The 19,219-nt window shown below is 38.1% G+C and overlaps 1 protein-coding gene across 18 annotated transcripts in view; it reads left to right on the top strand.

Annotated features, from left to right (window-relative positions):
• SYNRG (synergin gamma) overlaps nucleotides 1-19,219 on the top strand; it is an 85,773-nt gene that overhangs the window by 47,187 nt on the left and 19,367 nt on the right. For 7 of the 18 annotated variants that reach the window (XM_072747678.1, XM_072747677.1, XM_025996115.2 and 4 more), the window contains 5 exons: nucleotides 1,230-1,348; nucleotides 1,542-1,604; nucleotides 6,439-7,386; nucleotides 17,098-17,553; nucleotides 18,732-18,895. In XM_072747678.1, coding sequence (XP_072603779.1) covers nucleotides 1,230-1,348; nucleotides 1,542-1,604; nucleotides 6,439-7,386; nucleotides 17,098-17,553; nucleotides 18,732-18,895 — 1,750 coding nt within the window. Of the gene's footprint in view, nucleotides 1-1,229; nucleotides 1,349-1,541; nucleotides 1,605-6,438; nucleotides 7,387-16,959; nucleotides 17,554-18,731; nucleotides 18,896-19,219 lie in introns of all 18 variants that reach the window. The other 11 variants (XM_025996112.2, XM_025996113.2, XM_025996111.2 and 8 more) reach the window with 2 other exon arrangements.

The raw sequence follows: 19,219 nt of genomic DNA, 5'->3' as shown, positions 1-19,219 counted from the left end.
TTCAACTTTGTGATTTTTTTCCCCCTTGAAACATTACTTTTATTTACATGTAACATTCTGTTCAGTGAGTTGTAGTTTAATTACTTGCGGAACTTAAAAAAAAATCCACCTATAATGTACAGATGATGACCTGTTTGTCAAGATCAAATATGTAGCAGCTGTTTTGTAGTAATGTGAAATTATATTTTTGATAGCACGAACTCCTAAAGCATCGTGGACCTCCATTAGCATGCATGTGCAAGAGCTGGGTTTTTTACCTTGCTTGTAGGCCGCTGATAAGATGATTTAAATGACTGTGGAAAGATTTTTGCTTCAGGGCAAAGAACTCAATAGAAATCCATTTATATAACTTGTGTGTGTGTGGTAATGAATGACACAAACTAGTGGTGGAATGTAGTCATTCATATGTAAAGTAGTTCTTCCTGGGAGCTGCCTGGGTGTGATAAGAAAAAAAAAAAAAGCAGTGCTTCTATAGTATGTGTTTAAGCCATCCAAGAATTACCCACACAGATACTACTCATTACACTATTTTTCCATCCAGCGAGAAATATGTCCACAGGCAAAAGTATCTTTATCTAATTTTGAAGTGATTGTTGTTTTGCTACAGAGATAGCTGCTGGAACCGCTGATCCTTGTAAAAATGTAAATTGTATTAACTCTACTGCTGCTTATCAGATGTGTGAACTGCCAGTAAGCAATGCAGTAAGATGAAATAAGAACAATTTACATCTTTGCTTGAACATTTCATAAATAGATGTTTATCTTAACTATTCTATCTCTGCATTCTGAACCCATTTTAAAGAATAATTTATATTAAGGTTAACATAATTTACTCTAAAGTAGTGGGTACACATATTTAAAACAGTTCACTTTTGCAATTTTATGGACTGAAGTTAAAATTCCAGGAGGGCATCATCATTCTATGAGAATCTATTTCCAGTGCCATTCCAACTGTGTTTGTGGCTTACTAAAGAGATGATTAGATGGTCAGTGTGGGTCTGACCCCTCTTCAGATAATCAGGCAAAGAATTATCACATGGGTGGTATTTTAGTAAATTTTTGCAGTGTTTTTGAACCTCTGTAGTGAATACCTATAGTTTCTAACTTTAAAAGCAGGGAGCCATGAATTTTAGGCTGTACCTGTTTGCCATTTTAATTCTAAGCTTCTACTTGATAAAGGAAGAATTCAGTGTTCTAGTTATTAAGAAATATTTCATTTTCCCTTTTAGTGCCCCTTCTTTGTTAATGCCACTTCCTGGAACTAAAGCATCAGCATCGATGGATAAATATGCTGTGTTTAAAGGAATTGCAGTTGACAAGTCCTCTGAAAATACTGTTCCATTTGGAGGTAAAACACGTCAATTCATAAACCTACAAATGTAAACCTTTTTAGTGGTGGCCTTTTGTGAGAAATGTATAAAATGCTTACAATACATGTCAAGTATGTATGGTTAACTGGGTCTGCCTTCCTTCCTTCCTTGAGTTTTAATCTCAAGGTTCCTAAACTTAAATTTAATGGACTTTCTGTCTTTTCATCATAGAGCCTGGTGATAAATACAGTGCTTTCAGAGAACTTGAACAGACATCAGAGAGTAAATCTTCAGGTAAGTTTTTGATTCCTTAAATGGATAAATTACTTCAATTCTTAAAATTTTTTTGTGTATTTTAAGTAATCTCTACACCCAGTATGGGGCTCGAACTCATCACCCCAATATTGAGTCGCATGTTCCTCTGACTGAGCCAGCCAGGCACCACTCACTTTTTTTTTTAAATTTTTATTTATTTATGATAGTCACAGAGAGAGAGAGAGAGAGAGAGAGAGAGAGAGAGGCAGAGACACAGGCAGAGGGAGAAGCAGGCTCCATGCACCGGGAGCCCGATGTGGGATTCGATCCAGGGTCTCCAGGATTGTGCCCTGGGCCAAAGGCAGGTGCCAAACCGCTGCGCCACCCAGGGATCCCACCACTCACTTTTTAATAAAAGATATTTTTGTTGGTTCTTTCAGTGACACTCCTGAACATGTCTTTATTATTGTGTGTCAGGTTTTTTTGGCTTTGTGTCTCTGGAAATTACAAGGAAACAAAATATGTAGTTCAGTTATTGGACATTATTTTCAAAAATTTAGGGCAAACTCCAAATTGAGGCAATTTCTTCTGAACCTAGTGTGTTCCCTTTCACTGGAAGCCTTCAACCAGGTTAGACTTCTGTATCAAATGAAGGGCTGTGACAGCTCTCAGTTATTTAAATGCTTAACAAGAATTTGAACTGTTTGTTGGCAGGGCAGCAGTCCGTGGACTATGCAAAAGGTAGCAACGAGTCTTTTCAAGATTTTCAAACGTGGCTATAATTTAATAAGATGAAGTAAGAAGGATTTATAGAAGGGCTTAAAGAGAGTGGAAGAGAATATAGAATGAAAGTTTGATAATCATTTGTTCTCACCCTTCTGTCCAAGGGGTAGAAGTCAGGGTGGGTGTGGGTGAGGGGCGGGGAGGTGAGAGGGGATTATAAGAACGGTAATGTGTGAAAGTCCAAGGAAAAAGTGTATTACTTAAATATCTCTAAAAAGGAAAATCCACCAATTCTAAATATATTCTATCCCTTATAGCTGTTAGGTTCTAGAACTGTTTTCTTGTTTCATTCAAGCCTTTAGGTTGTTATAACTTTTCCCCTCAGTGCCTATGTTAGGCATTAGGAGTACAGAGATAAACCTTAGAGGATTTTGGGGTGCCTGGGTGGTTCAGTTGGTTGGGGGCCAACCCGGATTTCAGCTCAGGTCATGATCCCAGGGTACTGGGGTCACACTCAGCAGGGAGTTTGCCTCAGGATTCTCTCTCTCTGCCCCTCCCCCTGCTCACTCACTCATGCTTGTTCTCTTTCTCTCCCTAAAATAATAAATAAATCTTAAAAAAAAAAAAAAAAAAAAACTCTAGAGGAACTTTTGGCTTGGTAGTTGGATTTGACTCCCAGCAGTGCTTTCATCACTTCTTGGGACAAAGCAAGTTTGGAGTTAAGAGCATGGTTTAATATCAGAGTTCTTTGTGTAGTGTGGTTATTATGATCATATCATAGGCATGTTATTCCTGGGAAAGACTGGTGCTATCAAAATGTAAGCAGTACCTACTGCTGCTTTTATAGTACTTTAGTAACAGGACCCTGGATTGTTGCTGCCATTTTTGTTGGCTTGCTTTCATTCCTGCTTTAACTTTAAGTTAAAGAGTTCCAGGGCAGCCCATGTGGCTCAACGATTTAGTGCCGCCTTCAACCCAGGGTGTGATCTTGGAGACCCAGGATCAAGTCCCAGGTCAGGCTCCCTGCATGGAGCCTGCTTCTCCTTCTGCCTGTGTCTCTGCCTCTCTCTCTGTGTGTGTCTCTCATGAATAAATAAATAAATAAAATCTTTTTAAAAATAAAATAAATAAATAAAGAGTTCCAGGTAGAGGTGCCACTTCTTTGTTCATTTTAGGAGAAGATATTTTATTCTATTCTCATTAAAAATACATTAGTGGATCAGGTATGTTAGTGTCTTAGAATTTATGAAAAATCATGTAGTATATTGTTTAGAACTGTGGATTATTAAGTGACAGAGATTAATGATATTTCCTTTTTTCTATTCCTACCATAAATTTTAAGCCATATATTTAAGGAGTTGAGGAAAATACTCTATATGGAGAAGTGACCCACCCTTCTTACTGAAGTTTTAGCAAAAAGTGACTTCTTTTGAAATGTTTTTAGGGCCTAAAAAGAGGCAAGTAGAGAGGGGAATTTATGAGGATTCAGAGAATTAATGTACCCTCTGAAATGCAAGCTTCCAACTGCAACTAATTTACTTGTCCCAAAATTGCCTTTGTTTTGAACTAGTAAATCCACCCATTTTTATTTCTTTTTGACCCTTTCACCTAGCTTACAGTTCTAATGGAAACATTTACAATTCATCAGTAAGTTTAGTTTGCGGTGGTGATTTCTTTTTAAAAATAACAAAGCAAAACTTGTCAATTTCACAGATACTTCAAAGCAGCACATCAAAAATTTAAACTGTGACAAAATTGGCTGCTTATTACATTTTCATTTACAGAAATGATACAAATATTATCAGTGATGTACTTAACCAAAATTGTAGCATGATTTTTTTTAAGTTTCACATGTGCTTCTCCTGTCAATTTGTGAAATTGACTTGAGTTTTATTAGTGGTATGTCGTAAAACATAAAATATAGAAATTTTGAATGCTGTTCCTCTCTTCCTTAAATTTCCCTAGTAATATTAAATGCATTTCTCTGTGTTGATGGATTATCCTGGTGAATTAAGTATCCCAGATTAGGAAAACTCAGCTTCCATTGTTTTCTATGCTTTTTTCTTATGATACATCAAAGTGTATATCATGTTAGAAGTGCAGTATATTTAAAGCCTGTTTTATTTTAATGACAGCTTTAAGAATTAGATTTTGGCTTGAAATATACTTTTTTAGCTCATATGTTTCTGTATCTCATTTTTAGGGACAAATAGAAGTTTAAAACTGGACAGAGAAATTAAAGCCTAGACTTTAGTTTATAATTCTCCAGAACCAGCACTCATATTTTCAAATAAGTGATGTTGGTATAGCTATATTTATATTTGGTTTATATCTGATTTTCATTACTTGGTAAAACCTAGTGGATTTTATGGAAGACTTTCAGATACTGTTAGAAAAACTGAGATCACCTGTATCCTAACCTCAAATTTATGAGTGATAAGGGTACTCTGATTGTAAAAGGAACTTTTCTTAGAATCATAGGTCTATATTTTTATCAGCATCTTAATTGAGTCTATTTAATTATTTAGTGGAAATACATTGTACCTATTTTCTGTACAAATTAGCAAAAAAAAATTTGTTTTTCAGTAACTCTTTCCTCAGAGTAACACAATATAAACTAAAGTTTAAATCCTGGGCAGCCCGGGTGGCTCAGCAGTTTGGCACCACCTTCAGCCCAGGGTGTGATTGTGGAGACCTGGGATCGAGTCCCACGTCAGGCTTCCCTGCATGAAGCCTGCTTCTCCCTCTGCCTGTGTCTGTGCGCCCCCCCCCCCTCTTTCTCTCTCTGTATCTCTCATGAATAAAATCTTTTAAAAAATTAAAAATTAAAAAATTAAGTTTAAATCCTACACCTTGGGACACCTGGGTACCTTAGCAGTTTAGCGCTTGCCTTTGGCCCAGGGCGTGATCCCAGAGTCCTGAGATCGAGTCCCATGTCAGGCTCCCTGCATGGAGCCTGCTTCTCCCTCTGCCTGTGTCTGCCTCTCTCTGTGTGTCTCTCATGAATAAATAAATAAAATCTTAAAAAAAAAATCCTATCCCTTGAAATTTTTAATAATACAGTTGGCATTTATTCAAATCCTTCTCAATTTTTAGAAATAAGAATAAGTGCTCATTGTTACATTTGGGATGGCTGATTTCAAGAACAACCCAAGTACTCAGATTTTTGTCTCACAAGATTCAGCTTATTTGTTGCAGGATATAGAAAAACCAGTTTAAAATGTGTCCTTGGCAGGACAGATAGAGGGAGCACCTGGGTGGCACAGTCGATTAAATGTGTGACTTTTAGTTTTGGCTTGGGTCTGATCTCAGGATGTGAGATTAAGATTCGCATCAGGATCCCTGCTTGGGGCAGAGTCTGCTTGAGATTCTCGGTCCCTCCCACTCGTGTTCCCTCTTTCTCTCTCTATTAAATAAATAAATCTTAAAAAAAAAAAAAAAAGGTGTCCTTAGCCAGAATGCTTTGCAAATAAGTAAATACCTTTTCAAGAATTTTATCTAAATTCCCTTCAAATTAATGCCTTCATATACTGGCACAAGACCACATAATATCTAACAATGTGCTTAAAGTGCCTAGTTGAGCAAAGTGTTAAACATCCTAAATACTAGATTCAAGATTTTTCATAATACTTAATCGATAACTGTGATTTTTTTTTCCTGATTGATCACCGTGTAAACATTTTATCATTAAAGAATCATTATTTCAGCATGTGTCTCCTCAGGAACCTTTAGCACTTATTATTTTTTTTCTAGCACTTATTATTATTATTATTATCATTAGCATTTCTTATTCTCTTGTGTGCTTGGCTGGCTAACTGTGGGAGGAAAAAGTCCTAAGAGCAGCACTTTTGGCCAACTGAAGGATCTGCTGGCACTAGGAGACATAGCACACTTAGATGAGCAAATGAAACTGATACTGTTACATGTTCTTGGTTTGATTTTTATTTATTTTGGTATCACTAGCCTTCAATGGGGAAACAGATCGGTAGCTTCCAAAGAGATGTTTTGGTGGGGTTTACAGTGTGGTTAAATAATGTCAAGCCAGTGAGGGAAAAGTCTCTAAAAGTAATCTTATAATTTAATATGCTGCACATCATGTGGTTTTCAGCTCAGCATTCTTATTTATTTGGCTGTGATTTTTTTCTTTCAGGAGAAAACTTTGCAGAATTCAGATCTGCAGGCACTGATGATGGTTTCACCGATTTTAAAACCGCCGATAGTCTATCACCACTAGAGCCACCAACAAAAGACCAAACTTTTCCAGCAGCCTTCCCCTCAGGAGCTATACAACAGAAACAACCAACACAAGTGAAAAATCCTCTGAACTTAGCAGACCTAGATATGTTTTCCTCAGTTAACTGCAGCAGCGAGAAACCATTGTCTTTTTCAGCTGCATTTAGTGCATCCAAATCTGTTTCCACACGACCACAGCCAACAGGATCTGCTGCAGCCACGACAGCATTGGCATCAACTAAGATGTCTAGTTTGGCTGATGATTTTGGAGAATTCAACCTTTTTGGTGAATATTCTAGTCCAGCATCTGTTGGGGAGCAGGATGACTTTGCAGATTTTATGGCTTTCAGTAATAGCTCTATTTCATCTGAGCAAAAGGCAGATGACAAATATGATACCCTTAAAGAGGAAGCTAGTCCTGTTCCTCTAACCGGCAGCTCAAGCAGCGCAGTGAAGAGTGGACAGAACTCAGCTGCCTCATCTACCAAATACGATGTCTTCAGACAACTTTCTCTGGAAGGATCTGGACTAGGTGTTGAAGAATTGAAAGATAACACTCCTTCAGGAAAAAGTGATGATGATTTTGCTGACTTCCACACCAGTAAATTTTCCTCCATGAACTCAGACAAAGCTCTGAGCGAGAAATCAGTGGCTTTCAGACACACCAAAGAAGACTCTGCTTCGGTGAAGTCCCTGGATCTCCCTTCCATTGGTGGCAGCAGTGTTGGCAAAGAGGACTCTGAAGATGCACTCTCTGTTCAGTTTGACATGAAACTGGCTGATGTGGGAGGAGATCTTAAGCATGTCATGTCTGATAGCTCTTTGGATTTACCAACAGTTAGTGGCCAGCATCCTCCTGCTGCAGGTGAGGAATTGGTGAGATTACTCTGGTGATGGTGATGTAGATTTCAAAGATTCGGTGGGTGTTGATTTTCAGTAGAGAAGGCTCTGGCTCTTAACCTTTATGAATTTCTAATAACTTCTTCATTGCCAATCCCATTAAAGCAGTGTTAAATATGATTCTATGGATACTTGGATATATGGATCCCATGAATGTTATGGAACATAGATCGGATACCTAAAATATTTTTATTTTTGAAGCCAAACGCCAGCTTGGTGTTCAAGGCACATAAAAATCCACTGCTGAATGAATGCTACATCACCAGGAATTTCATAAAGACTTTTGCAGTGTCAGTAATGTTCCTCTATTTCTCTGAGTGAGGTCAGTGTTTCCCTCTCCTTTTCTCTTCTCTTGGGTCTGTTTGGCAGCTGCAAATATAGTATCCTGTTTGGTTAACAAAAACAGATTCTTGTTAGGCCAAGAAAGTAAAAATGTCTAGCCAGTTGTACTGCAGTTTGCCACGTTCCCACAAGAGAGGAGGGAGAGAACTTGTATGTGGATGTCCTGTGTGCCAGAGTCTGGCAAGGAGAAGGGCATGAGTTGTTAGTGGAATTCAGGTACGGTTTTCGACGTGAACTCTATCACTGGAAGTATTAAATTGTAACAAATCTGTAGGTGGTAGGATAGGATAACTACTAACTTTCTCATAAAGTATTTGAAAACATCTTACAAGGGAGCCCCTCTCTAAATTCTGTGTGGATTGACATGTAAACAGTTTATTCTCTAGTTCAGCTTCCTGTCCTGAAAACTAGATTCCCAAGTGTCCTCGTTTTTATTTTGTTCTTTTATTTGGTATGTTATATAGAAAGATAAACCCATTTTGTGGCCTTTAATAATGAGAACTATCTCAGTATTACTGTATTATTCTAGAAAATATGCGTATAAAGGGTTTGTTGTTTTTTTAACCAGAGAGGGATACACAAGACACTTCCAAGTTTACAGATTCCGGCAGAAATGTCCAAGTATTACAGCTTTTGCGTATATCAAACTGCTAAGTCAGAAAACAAAATTGCATCTATCCTTTGGCTCCTGAAGTGTTGCAGGTATCTTTAAACAGCATGCTGAATTGGGAGCAGGTTTTCAGAAACAGTACGTGTTTCACACAGTGGCTTGCTAAGGCATTGTCCAAGGGCATTGGACTGACTGTCTGCAGAGCTTCTTGTGCCCGACTGTCTACTTCATTTTTTTGTATTTTTCCTCATGTGTTTTCCTATTTTTTTGCTGCTGTTTGTTCGACAGAGTGATTTTGTTTCTATTTTTTTTGTATGAGCTACTTGAGCCATAAGTGGTCAGTTGCAAAGTGCTCTGTTTTTTGGAAAATATTTGATTTTTATTTGAAAATCTCATGACATGTATACTAGCCTTTTGGACTCTGAAGTTATTAATTAGAAGCTATTTTTCTGAAAGTGAATCTATATTCTTTCATAGTGCCAAGCTAGATGTCTTTCTGAGATGAGTCTAAAATCAGATTTGGGATGTCTTTTTCTTTTTCCTTCTTTTTAAATTTTTTCATTTTATTTGGGGAGGGGAGGTTTTTTGCCTGAGCTTGTTCTGACTGACCTGTTAAAATAATCTTCTGTGCTCATGTTCTTTTATGTATGTTTTATGAACACTCCCAGCTTTGAACCTGTAATGTTCAAGCCAAGTCTCTTCAGTTTGAGGATATTCTTAAAAGCAGATTGTTTCATCTTTTTGATCTGTAAACCTCCTGTCGGAAAGGAGCAGTATCCCTTTAGAGCGGTTGTTAAAAGGGGTTGATGTCTGACCAATGAGTTATACTGTTGTTGAGCAAAACGGCTGCATACATGAACTGTAGAAGGTAAATGGCAGGGACTTCTTCAGTGCAGTTGGTTTTAACTTTAACCTTATGTTGACTACAGTATCTCTTGCTCTCTTAGTTTGAGGGTTAAAGGTACTTCTTGTTGGAGAAATAAAAAATGGGCTGATGAAAAGAGAATAAAACCTAGTATATCGCTATCTCTGGACCTTAATCTTGTTTAGAAACCCTAACTTAACTCTGAAGGGGATACTGTCTCTTTTAACTCTCGCTATAATTCTTTGTATGGAAGGTAGATAATACTAATAACATTGCCTGATTTTTCTGCATATTATTACATTTAACCCTTTGAGCCCTTGCTGCATATAATTTCAACTAGGCTGCTTTTGTCCCCACCACTAAATTTAATCTTTCTGGCACGAAAACATCTTGATGTGCAATCATTACAATCATCTGGTTTTGTTGGCAGCAAGAGCTTACCCTCATTGTGACATTCTCAAAGGGTTAGCAGGACTTCTATAGCTAGCTACCTACCTACCTGTAAAGTAGCTCTTCTTTGACATTGAAAATCATTGTATTTTAATCAGCGCCTTATTATTAGTATTTTTTTTTTTTTGGCTGCTTTTCAGATGTCTTTTTTTCAATTTAGACATTTTCTGTGTGAATGTGCCTTTTCGAACTTGCTTTGGTATATTCCTCTGCAAATACTGATCTGCATGCTTATTCTGATGACTTCTTTTCCAGCTCTTCTGTACCACTCTCTTTTGTGATCTGTAAGTCCTATGTTAATAAATAATTCTTTGGCATATTTTGAAAGTGTGGGGATGTGTGTAATTTGTACTTTTTCAGGGTTAGACCAGAGCAATACCTGGTCCATATCAAGTGTAAAGCAATAATAGTACCTCCTGTGATTAGAGGGTCTTTCCCTTTTGTTTGTTTGTTTGTTTTTTTCAAATACCTTTCTCCTAAGAAAATATCGGTTTAGCCTTTTCCCCTTATAATTCCACTGATAGAAATTTTTAACATTGCACTGGATTAAAACGTGACTTTAACCCTACGCTATGTAATAGGGAATATTTACTCCTTTCTTGTAGTAGAAAAAAGGAATAGATGTTATTGCTTAGTAAACATCACAGAGCCTATCTCCACTAGGAGTTACAGTGTGAAGAGAGGAAGCAGCTCAGGGAACAGATCTAAGAGTTGAGTGTTGGGGACAAGGGGATATGATATATCTGTGAATAACTAGATATTTGTAAATTTAACTTAAATCATGAAATGATATAGAAATGGACTTCTGAACACAGTACATGCAAACTGAATTTAACTTGCCAATCTCTGTTTTGGAAAGTGTTCAGGTGTTACTACCAGGAAGTCTTCAGGACTGAATTCAGTGTGAGTCTGAAATGGGCACTCGTCCTCTAATTGTAGAGCACATTATCTTTCTTAACTTCAGAATGTATCAGGAAGCCACCCTGAATCTTTTTTTATTCATAGTCCATAAACCAAGTTCTTTTTTTTTTCATAAATTTATTTTTTATTGGTGTTCAATTTGCCAACATATAGAATAACACCCAGTGCTCATCCCATCAAGTGCCCCCCTCAGTGCCCTTCACCCAGTCACCCCCACCCCCCGCCCACCTCCCCTTCCACCACCTCTAGATCATTTCCCAGAGTTAGGAGTCTCTCATGTTCTGTCTCCCCTTCTGATATTTCCCACTCATTTTTTCTCCTTTCCCCTTTATTCCTTTTCACTATTTTTTATATTCCCCAAATGAATGAGACCATATAATGTTTGTCCTTCTCCGATTGACTTCTTTCACTCAGCATAATACCCTCCAGTTCCATCCACGTCGAAGCAAACGGTGGGTATTTGTCGTTTCTAATGGCTGAGTAATATTCCATCATAAACCAAGTTGTTAAACAATTTTAGGGGATGACCTCAAAGTAAGCTTTAAATTATGTTCATTTTGAAGAAAATTCTAGAAAGACACACAAAAGTTAGCAGTAAGAGAATGCCAAGTTTGCAAAGTATTTTTTTCCATTTTATAGTGTGTTAAAGCAAAAAACCTTGGGAATGATAATGTTTTTTAGATCATAAACCCAAGGCATATAAAATCCTTGGGAAAAAGGATTGTTTCCATGGTTTACGTTTTTTTTCTTATTTTGTGAGATTTTAGTTCTTTGTTCTTTTTTAAAAATCTGAGGCAGAAAGGAAATTAAACAATTAAAGATGAGGGTTTTGAATAGGAGTCCATAGAGATCGCTTACAGTATTTGAAATAGGCCATTTGAGAAAGAAAAAAGTTACATGTTGGGGTTTAGATTAACTGAAAGCAAAGCTGAGTCTGCCATTCAAACTACTGTTTTTTCCAGAAATTAATGCTTTAGAAAGTTGGATAATACTTGGTTTCAGAAACCTTGTATAAATATATTAAGTCTTAATTACAGTGTGTGCTGCTAATTTGGAAGAAAGAGATCTTGGTATAGCCTCCAGCTAGTGATGATACCAACTGCCCTTTATTTAGGATTTTTTGGTGCCATATATAAGACTAGTCTTGTGGTGGCTTTGGAGTTATCTAATGCTAGATTGGTCCATCTGGGACTGCTTTATTTTGTCTTTTCTGCGTTTATCTGAGCAGACTGCAGAAAATGGCTGAATATAACTGTGCGTAAAACATAATCCCGTTCATAAACTGAGCAGTTACTATTTCCAGAGTAACATTGCTTTTTAGGGGGGACGTTTTAATAATAATATAAACTTGAAATAAAGACTTGAAGAACTCTAAGCTATAGATTCCAACAAACAAAAAAATACTATTCTGTGTACTCCAGTGCCAAGTAAAGCAATACAGTTAGTGCTTGACATCAAACATCAGTGCCTGAGAAATTATACAACTGTATAATGTTTTACAGTTACTCAGTTACAGTTACTCTGTTGTTCATGTTAAAATCTCTGCTGATCTTTTCAAAGTAGCAAACGAACATAAAGGGGACACTGGCATATCAAAGCTGGGCTAAATCCTAGAATAACTTGAATCAAATTATTTTCTTTTTAAAAAGCTGCTCCTAGCTTTGTTTTTCCAATCAGTTGAATTCTTTTGATACGTTGTTTTGGAAAATGTTGGCCCAATGGCTTTGAGAGCACGATAAGGTCATGTGCATAGAAGGGTCTTCTGAGTGCTGCCCTCTCCCTTGTGTGGCCAAAAGGCCCCACCTATAATTGCCATCTTCTTTGCTCATTTGATGGGTTTTTGTAATGAGATTTCTCATGATAACCATGACCAGTCCCATTGTATGGTTGACCCTTGGACAAGATGGGGGTTGGGAACACTGACCCCCACAGTGCCATCCAAAATCCCCATACAACTTTTGACTAATAGCCTACAGTTGACCAGAAGCCTTACTAATAATATAAAGTTAACACATATTTTGTATGTTATATGTCACAAGGAAGAGAAAATTTATAGTACTAAACTGTATTTATTTATTTTTAAATCCATGTGTAAGTGGACCTGTGTGGTTCAAACCATGTCATTCAAGAGTCAACTGTATATCCTGACACCTTCTTTGACCTTCCAGCCCCTTCTGATTTAAAATATCCACAAAGTAGCTGCTTTTCTCTATTGAACTTTAGAGCACTGGCACAGAAACCTGCAGGTGCTTACAGATAGTGTGGGTATCATTTAAACCATAGATTTATGTGAGTCAGTACAAAGGAAGAATGGGAGGTTTCTATGCAGATTAGAGGACACTACAAGGCAATTATACCGCAGCATTTTGTAGCCTGTCATAATGTACACTGTGATCACTTTCATTCCTCTTCTCTTGAACAACTTTCAGAGTGTTTGAGACTTACAGGACACAGCCCAGATTTTATAGTTAATAGAGCATGTGAAGGTAGAAATAGGGCCAGGGGTGGAAAGAAGTTGAGATGTGTAAATATTTCATGGTTTGCCTTGGTAAACCATGATTAAACTATTATTGGAAATTAAAAGGTATTTCTTCCTTAGTCCAATGAACATTTTTATTGCTTTGTAAAACACTGGAGACTAGTGGACTTTTGCACATGTATCCTTTCTTCTTTTTCTAAACCCCCTTCTCAGAAGCCAGGAACTTAATCACCTGGGCATATGCTTACTGCTTTAGAAAACTTCCATGGAAATCAGTATGACCTTTACATCTTGTAGTGGCAGCTCACATTCTTTGTTCCAAGAAATAACCTTGTTTTTGTCTTCAACATCTGTTCAGAAGGGATTTGGATAGATGTTATGGAAGAGACTGCTAGGGTTACTTGCCAGCATAAGCAAGAAATCCATGTCTTGATTTGAGATCCATGATGGAAAGGAGCTGGCCTTGTTGATTCCTTTGGCCTTTGTTATAGGACATTCCTGGTTGCCAACAAATACCTATATTACAGCACACAATTTGGCTTATTTGTGTGCAATTGCGGTTCAACCTAGCACAGCCTCAGAGCTCTCCAGGAGAACTGGAAATACAGTAGTGATTCTTTTTTCATTTTATTGCATCCATCTCTGTTTTCTTTTTCCTGTTTCTCTCGCAATTTTCAGAATTCAACTATCAAATGGAAAACCCATCTATAGAAACTTCAGTGATTACAAAATATGGGTTATTCCACGTCATTTTACCAGACAGGGCTTCCATCACTTATGTTGTAGGTCTTATAGCATCTTTAATATTTTGAAAACCATCATACAATAATACATGTAGTTTGCTTAGAAAATGTAAAATTGTTAACATGGGCGATGAGAAATTTTCTTAGTTTAACCTACCTTCAGTGAACTGATTTACCACATTTCTCTTAAAAATGATTTACTAATATTCACCATTCCAGGAATACTACTCAGTTTTTATATTATTTATAAATGCTAAGATTTAGGAAGACAGTGTTCTCATATTCCTTATGTAATTCAGCTTAGTATTTCCCTATGTGTTCAAATGAATTGCACTTCAGTACATTATTTTTACACTCTAGTGGCCAATGAATAAGCAAAAGTGAAAAATTTTAAATCAACATAGGCTAGATTTTGGTCTATTTTGTATATTTGCTCTCCTTTTTTTATATATATATAATTTTTTTAACCTTTCAGCTGGTCATTTCTAAGAGTTGCTCCAGAAGGCAAAATGTTATACATCTCTCATTTTTAATAAAAGTTAAACTTGCTGAAGATCTGTAGTATTGTAAAATTATAAAAATATTTAAAAGCTCTTCAGCTAAGGTAATAATACCTTATTGTTTTTATAATGCATTTTACCTGATAATATTATAATCGTTTGTTTTTTTTTTTAAACCCTTGTTATTTTCTTATTGCATAATTGCACAAATGGGTAATTTTATTACCATAGCAACTGGATTGTGGTTTTTGAACTAGAGCTTAACTTTTCATTAAAATTACCTTTGGTCTTTGAGAAAATTGCTACCCGTTAGATGAGATTCTTGGAGCAGTTCATAATACAGCTTCCTCAAAAAGCTTTCTGGTACGCCCTAATAATAAAAATACCCGGATTAAAAAAAATACCCGGATTGTGAGACGTTTTTCTGAATGCACCCCTTGAAGACGACTCTCACGTTTAACTGCATCTGCCTCCTGATTGCAGTTCACCTCGTTTGAGTCAGGGCACCTGCTGATCTCTTCAGATATTGGGACAAAGTGAGGGGATAGACAAAACACTACAGCCAGAGACCAAGAAAGCATTTTGCCTGGAGCCTTGTTTTATTCATTCTAAATTTTTTTTTTTTTTAAATTTATGATAGTCAGAGAGAGAGAGAGAGAGAGAGAGAGAGAGAGGCAGAGACACAGGCAGAGGGAGAAGCAGGCTCCATGCACCTGGAGCCTGACGTGGGATTCGATCCAGGGTCTCCCGGATCGGGCCCTGGGCCAAAGGCAGGCGCCAAACCGCTGCGCCACCCAGGGATCCCTGTTTTATTCATTCTAAAGTGTACATTTCTCACCTGAACCTTTTTTTCCCCTCCTATTTAATAAGCCAGATTTGAAGGGTACCATTTACACCACAGAGGTTTAAAATATACCATTCTGTGCAAGTGATCTGCTTTTGTGTAATCCAGTTTTCCACTTTTATTATTAATTGAGTACTCTTTTCCTAATTCTGTTTAAAGAGAAAGAGAGGTTTGGAGCATACTCTTGGAAGAGCTATGGAAATGTCAGGAATCACTTACTGCTTAGCAGAAGAAAGACAAAAATGACCTAGTGTGGTTCACCTGCTGGCTTAGTCAGGAATGCCTGGGTCACAGAACTTTTGAGGCTTTTGAGCACTTGCCTCATGAGCCGTGTCTGGTTGTCTGAGAGCGGGAGTCTTGCCCCCAGCCCTCTGGCCTCGTGCTCAGTGACTGGGGGAAGCAACCCAGCAGCCAGACTGGGTGGACAGCACACTGGAGTGGGCAACTTTCAGCCTGGCTGGTTTCATTTTTTGAAAATGGCAAAAAACTTCCCCTAGTAAGACCATTAAGATGATGAGTTGATATTCCATTTTTACTCTGAAATGATTCCATTTTAGGCCCTACAGCAGCAACTGTCAGATGGAGGCCAGCGGCAACTATGCTGTGCAAATAGTGCTCTTACCTATTGCTCACCCGAGACTGAGCTGGCCCTTTACGTGTGGTCCCAGTTCAGCATCACAGCACAGCCCTTCCAAGGCCCTGGTCTTCTCCTCAATTTACAGAGAAGCAAACTCCGGTTAAGACACGTTAAATAACTTGCATAGTGTCACACAAGCAGCAGGTGGCACCATTAGGAGTTGAACTGTGATTTGTCTAAATAAAAAGCCTACACTCTTGGGGCTCCTGGGGGCCTCGATTGGCTAAACGTCCCGACTCTTGATCTCAGCTGAGGTCCCAATCTCCCGGTTGGCTCCATGCGTAGCCCTACTTAAAAAAACAAAACAAAAAAACCCCTGTGTTTTCTCTACTGTTCTATGCTCCCTCTTAATTTTTTTTAAACAGATATTAAGAACACTTTGTAAAATGAGTGTTCTGCCTCAGCATTTCTTTCTTTTTTTTTTAAATGAGGGGCTGATACCTAGTTGAAGGAGAAACAGGAGCCCACCAGCACCCAGACCTTTGATTTTATTTTTTAGAGGCTAGCGTAGATTAGATTGGTTTTTCTTTCCTCATACTCCATCACAGCAGTGTGACCTCCATATTGACCAAAATAACAACTAGGTAAGTAATTGCTTAATTAAAATCTTATATTTGACCTTGACTGAGACAGAGACTGCTAAGTAAGAATCGGTTAAATGTTAGGTAAATTATTTTCACTTTACTTTGGGGAAATTGTCAGTTTTTAATTAGTTTGTCACGTGTATTTCATACATCCATGTGTTAAAGGAACATTTTCCAACCAAGTCAAGATGAAAGGGTCCAGTTTTAGGCAGGGATATTGTTAAATACATTCTAAAGTTCAGAAGTGAACAGTTTATTAAATGATCCTACTCATGTCATACACTGGTAGATAACAGTCCTGTCTTTTTATAGTAATCTTTACATGCAAATAAAATGGCTCTTTGTAACTAAATGTAAATTCCAGTGCAAAGCTAATGTGAGTTTTTAAAGATCAGATTTTACAGCCCAATTCCTTTAATTTTAGTACAAGCTCTAAATTTAGTTAATTCCAACATAGCATAAAACTAATCAAATATGCTAGACATTTTGCTTCTGCAGAGTTTAGGGCATTTTGCCTAAATCATGAGCTTGCCTCTAATTGTGGGGTCTTATTTCCCTTTCAGATATAGAGGACTTAAAATATGCTGCTTTTGGAACCTACAGTAGCAATTTTGCAGTGAGCACACTTACGAGCTATGACTGGTCAGACAGGGATGATGCATCTCAGGGCAGAAAACTCTCTCCATTTGTCCTCTCAGCAGGAAGTGGATCCTCCTCAGCTGCCTCAGTTCTTCCAAAGAAAGAGACTTCATTTGGCAGTTCTGAAAACCTCACCATGACCTCTCTACCTAAAGTAACAACCTTCACAAATGAAGATGCTCTTCCAGAGACCACCTTCCCAGCTTTTGCCAATTTTAAAGATGTGATTCCTCAGACCAGTGAGCAAAAGGAATATGAAAGCGAGGACTATAAAGATTTCACAAGACAGGACTTACCTACAGCTGAACAGAGCCAAGAGGCCACGTGCCCGAGCCCAGCTTCCAGCAGCACTTCTCACGACACCCCCAAAGAGTGTTTGGATGACTTTGGAGAGTTTCAAAGTGAAAAACCCAAAATCAGCAAATTTGACTTTTTGGTGGCCAATTCACAGAGCAAAATGAAATCTAGTGAAGAAATGATCAAAAGTGAGCTGGAGACCTTTGACCTTTCTGTTCAAGGTGAGTAGCTTGCAGTGTAGATTATTGTACTCTGGTGGTCTCTTCCACTGAGGTGTTAGAGGTTCTTTTGTATGAATAAAAAGTTGGTAAAAACAAAAACAAAAAAAAGTTGGTCTCTGGTTTAGTGAGAAATAGATTTTGCAGCCTCTGAAGTCAGGGTCTATTATAGATAGCTATAAAAAAGGTTTGCAACTGAACTAAAGTCAAGCGTATCCCTCAGATATTTGCTTTCGAGGCTGAAAACAAGCATAGTGCACAGTCTGTTATTCATTAGCTTGTTGGCTAGAGGGGTACTATGTTAAAAGAGCCAGAGAAATGGATTTGAACCATTTGTGGGCAAGTTACCTCTGCTCTTATACCTGGCTGTGGACTGTATTTTTTAATGCAGAGGCTACAACGTGGTTGCTGTGGATCTGGATCCAATCTGCAGACTTGTTTTGACTGATCCACACAGAAGGTTTTTTATGTGTGGAACAGTTGCCAGTAGATAAGAATCATGAGATTTCACAATCTGGATTTCTAGCTTTTCTTGAAAAGTTGTAATATCTGGCAATCCTAGGCCTATATCTCTCCCTTTTGCCAGTTAACTTGGAGCTGAGTAACACTGCCCCCTCCAACAGATGGGACGTGCTTTCCCGGTGTCATATTCCCACCGCTTCTTGTCTACAGCTGACCTACTTCAGTCACTTCCTTGACCTGCCTGCTCTCCAAAAGCATTTGAGTTTGCCCCTTTTGCTTTAAGCCCCATCCTGACAGAAGGCATTATTGGTTTCTGTTGGATGAAGGGTATGTGGGAGCTCAGTGCAAATCCATGACTAATGACTGGAAAAACAGCACAGCTCTTACACACTGATATTTACGATGCTATTTACTGCACACTTCATAGACTACAGGGTAGGGTAAACATAACTGTTACATGCACTGGGAAACCAAAAAAATTCATCTGGCTCACTTTTTTGCAATACTCACTTTATTGATGTGGTCTGGAGCCAAAACACACTATCTCTGAGATATGCCTGGATAGCTTGCCAAAGAAGAATGAACAAGGATTGTGTCTTTCTGAATGCTTCGTGACATGATGTAAGCATCTAAAGAAGAGGGTCATGTTAGCAAAGAAAAGCCTCGGCTTGAATTAAGCTGAGTAATGAGAACTTTGACCGTGCCATCCACTTCTCTAGGATCACACAAAAGGAGTTTGAGCCTTGGTGATAAAGAAATAAGCCGTTCTTCTCCTTCCCCGGCTTTGGAGCAGCCTTTCAGAGACCGGTCCAACACTCTGAGTGAGAAGCCAGCTCTGCCTGTTATTCGTGACAAGTACAAAGATCTGACCGGAGAGGTGGAGGTGAGTAAGCAAGTTTATTACAGGGCAGGGGTTCGGTAAAAGATGAACAGGGCACTGAGAGCCTCCAGAAAAAAATGCTTATGGGGAAGCGAGAGCAGAAAGTCACAAGGAACCAAACGTAAAATATTTAATTAAAAGGAGAGAATGGCAACATTAGCCCTGGATGAAAACACTTCTCAGATGGGACATCTGCTGAAAGTTGTCAGTGACCCTAAAATTGAAAGTATTCATGAGACCTCACAAGAAGGGAAGTGTTTGAAGGAATTTTTCATAGAGCACTTAGACTTTATAGCTTTAGACTGAGCGAGTGTTAAAACATCAAAA

Source organism: Vulpes vulpes, chromosome 2 (assembly GCF_048418805.1).
Source record: "Vulpes vulpes isolate BD-2025 chromosome 2, VulVul3, whole genome shotgun sequence".
Taxonomy (NCBI): domain Eukaryota; kingdom Metazoa; phylum Chordata; class Mammalia; order Carnivora; family Canidae; genus Vulpes; species Vulpes vulpes.
Note: the sequence above shows the minus strand (reverse complement) of the source record. Positions and strands in the feature narration are given on the sequence as shown.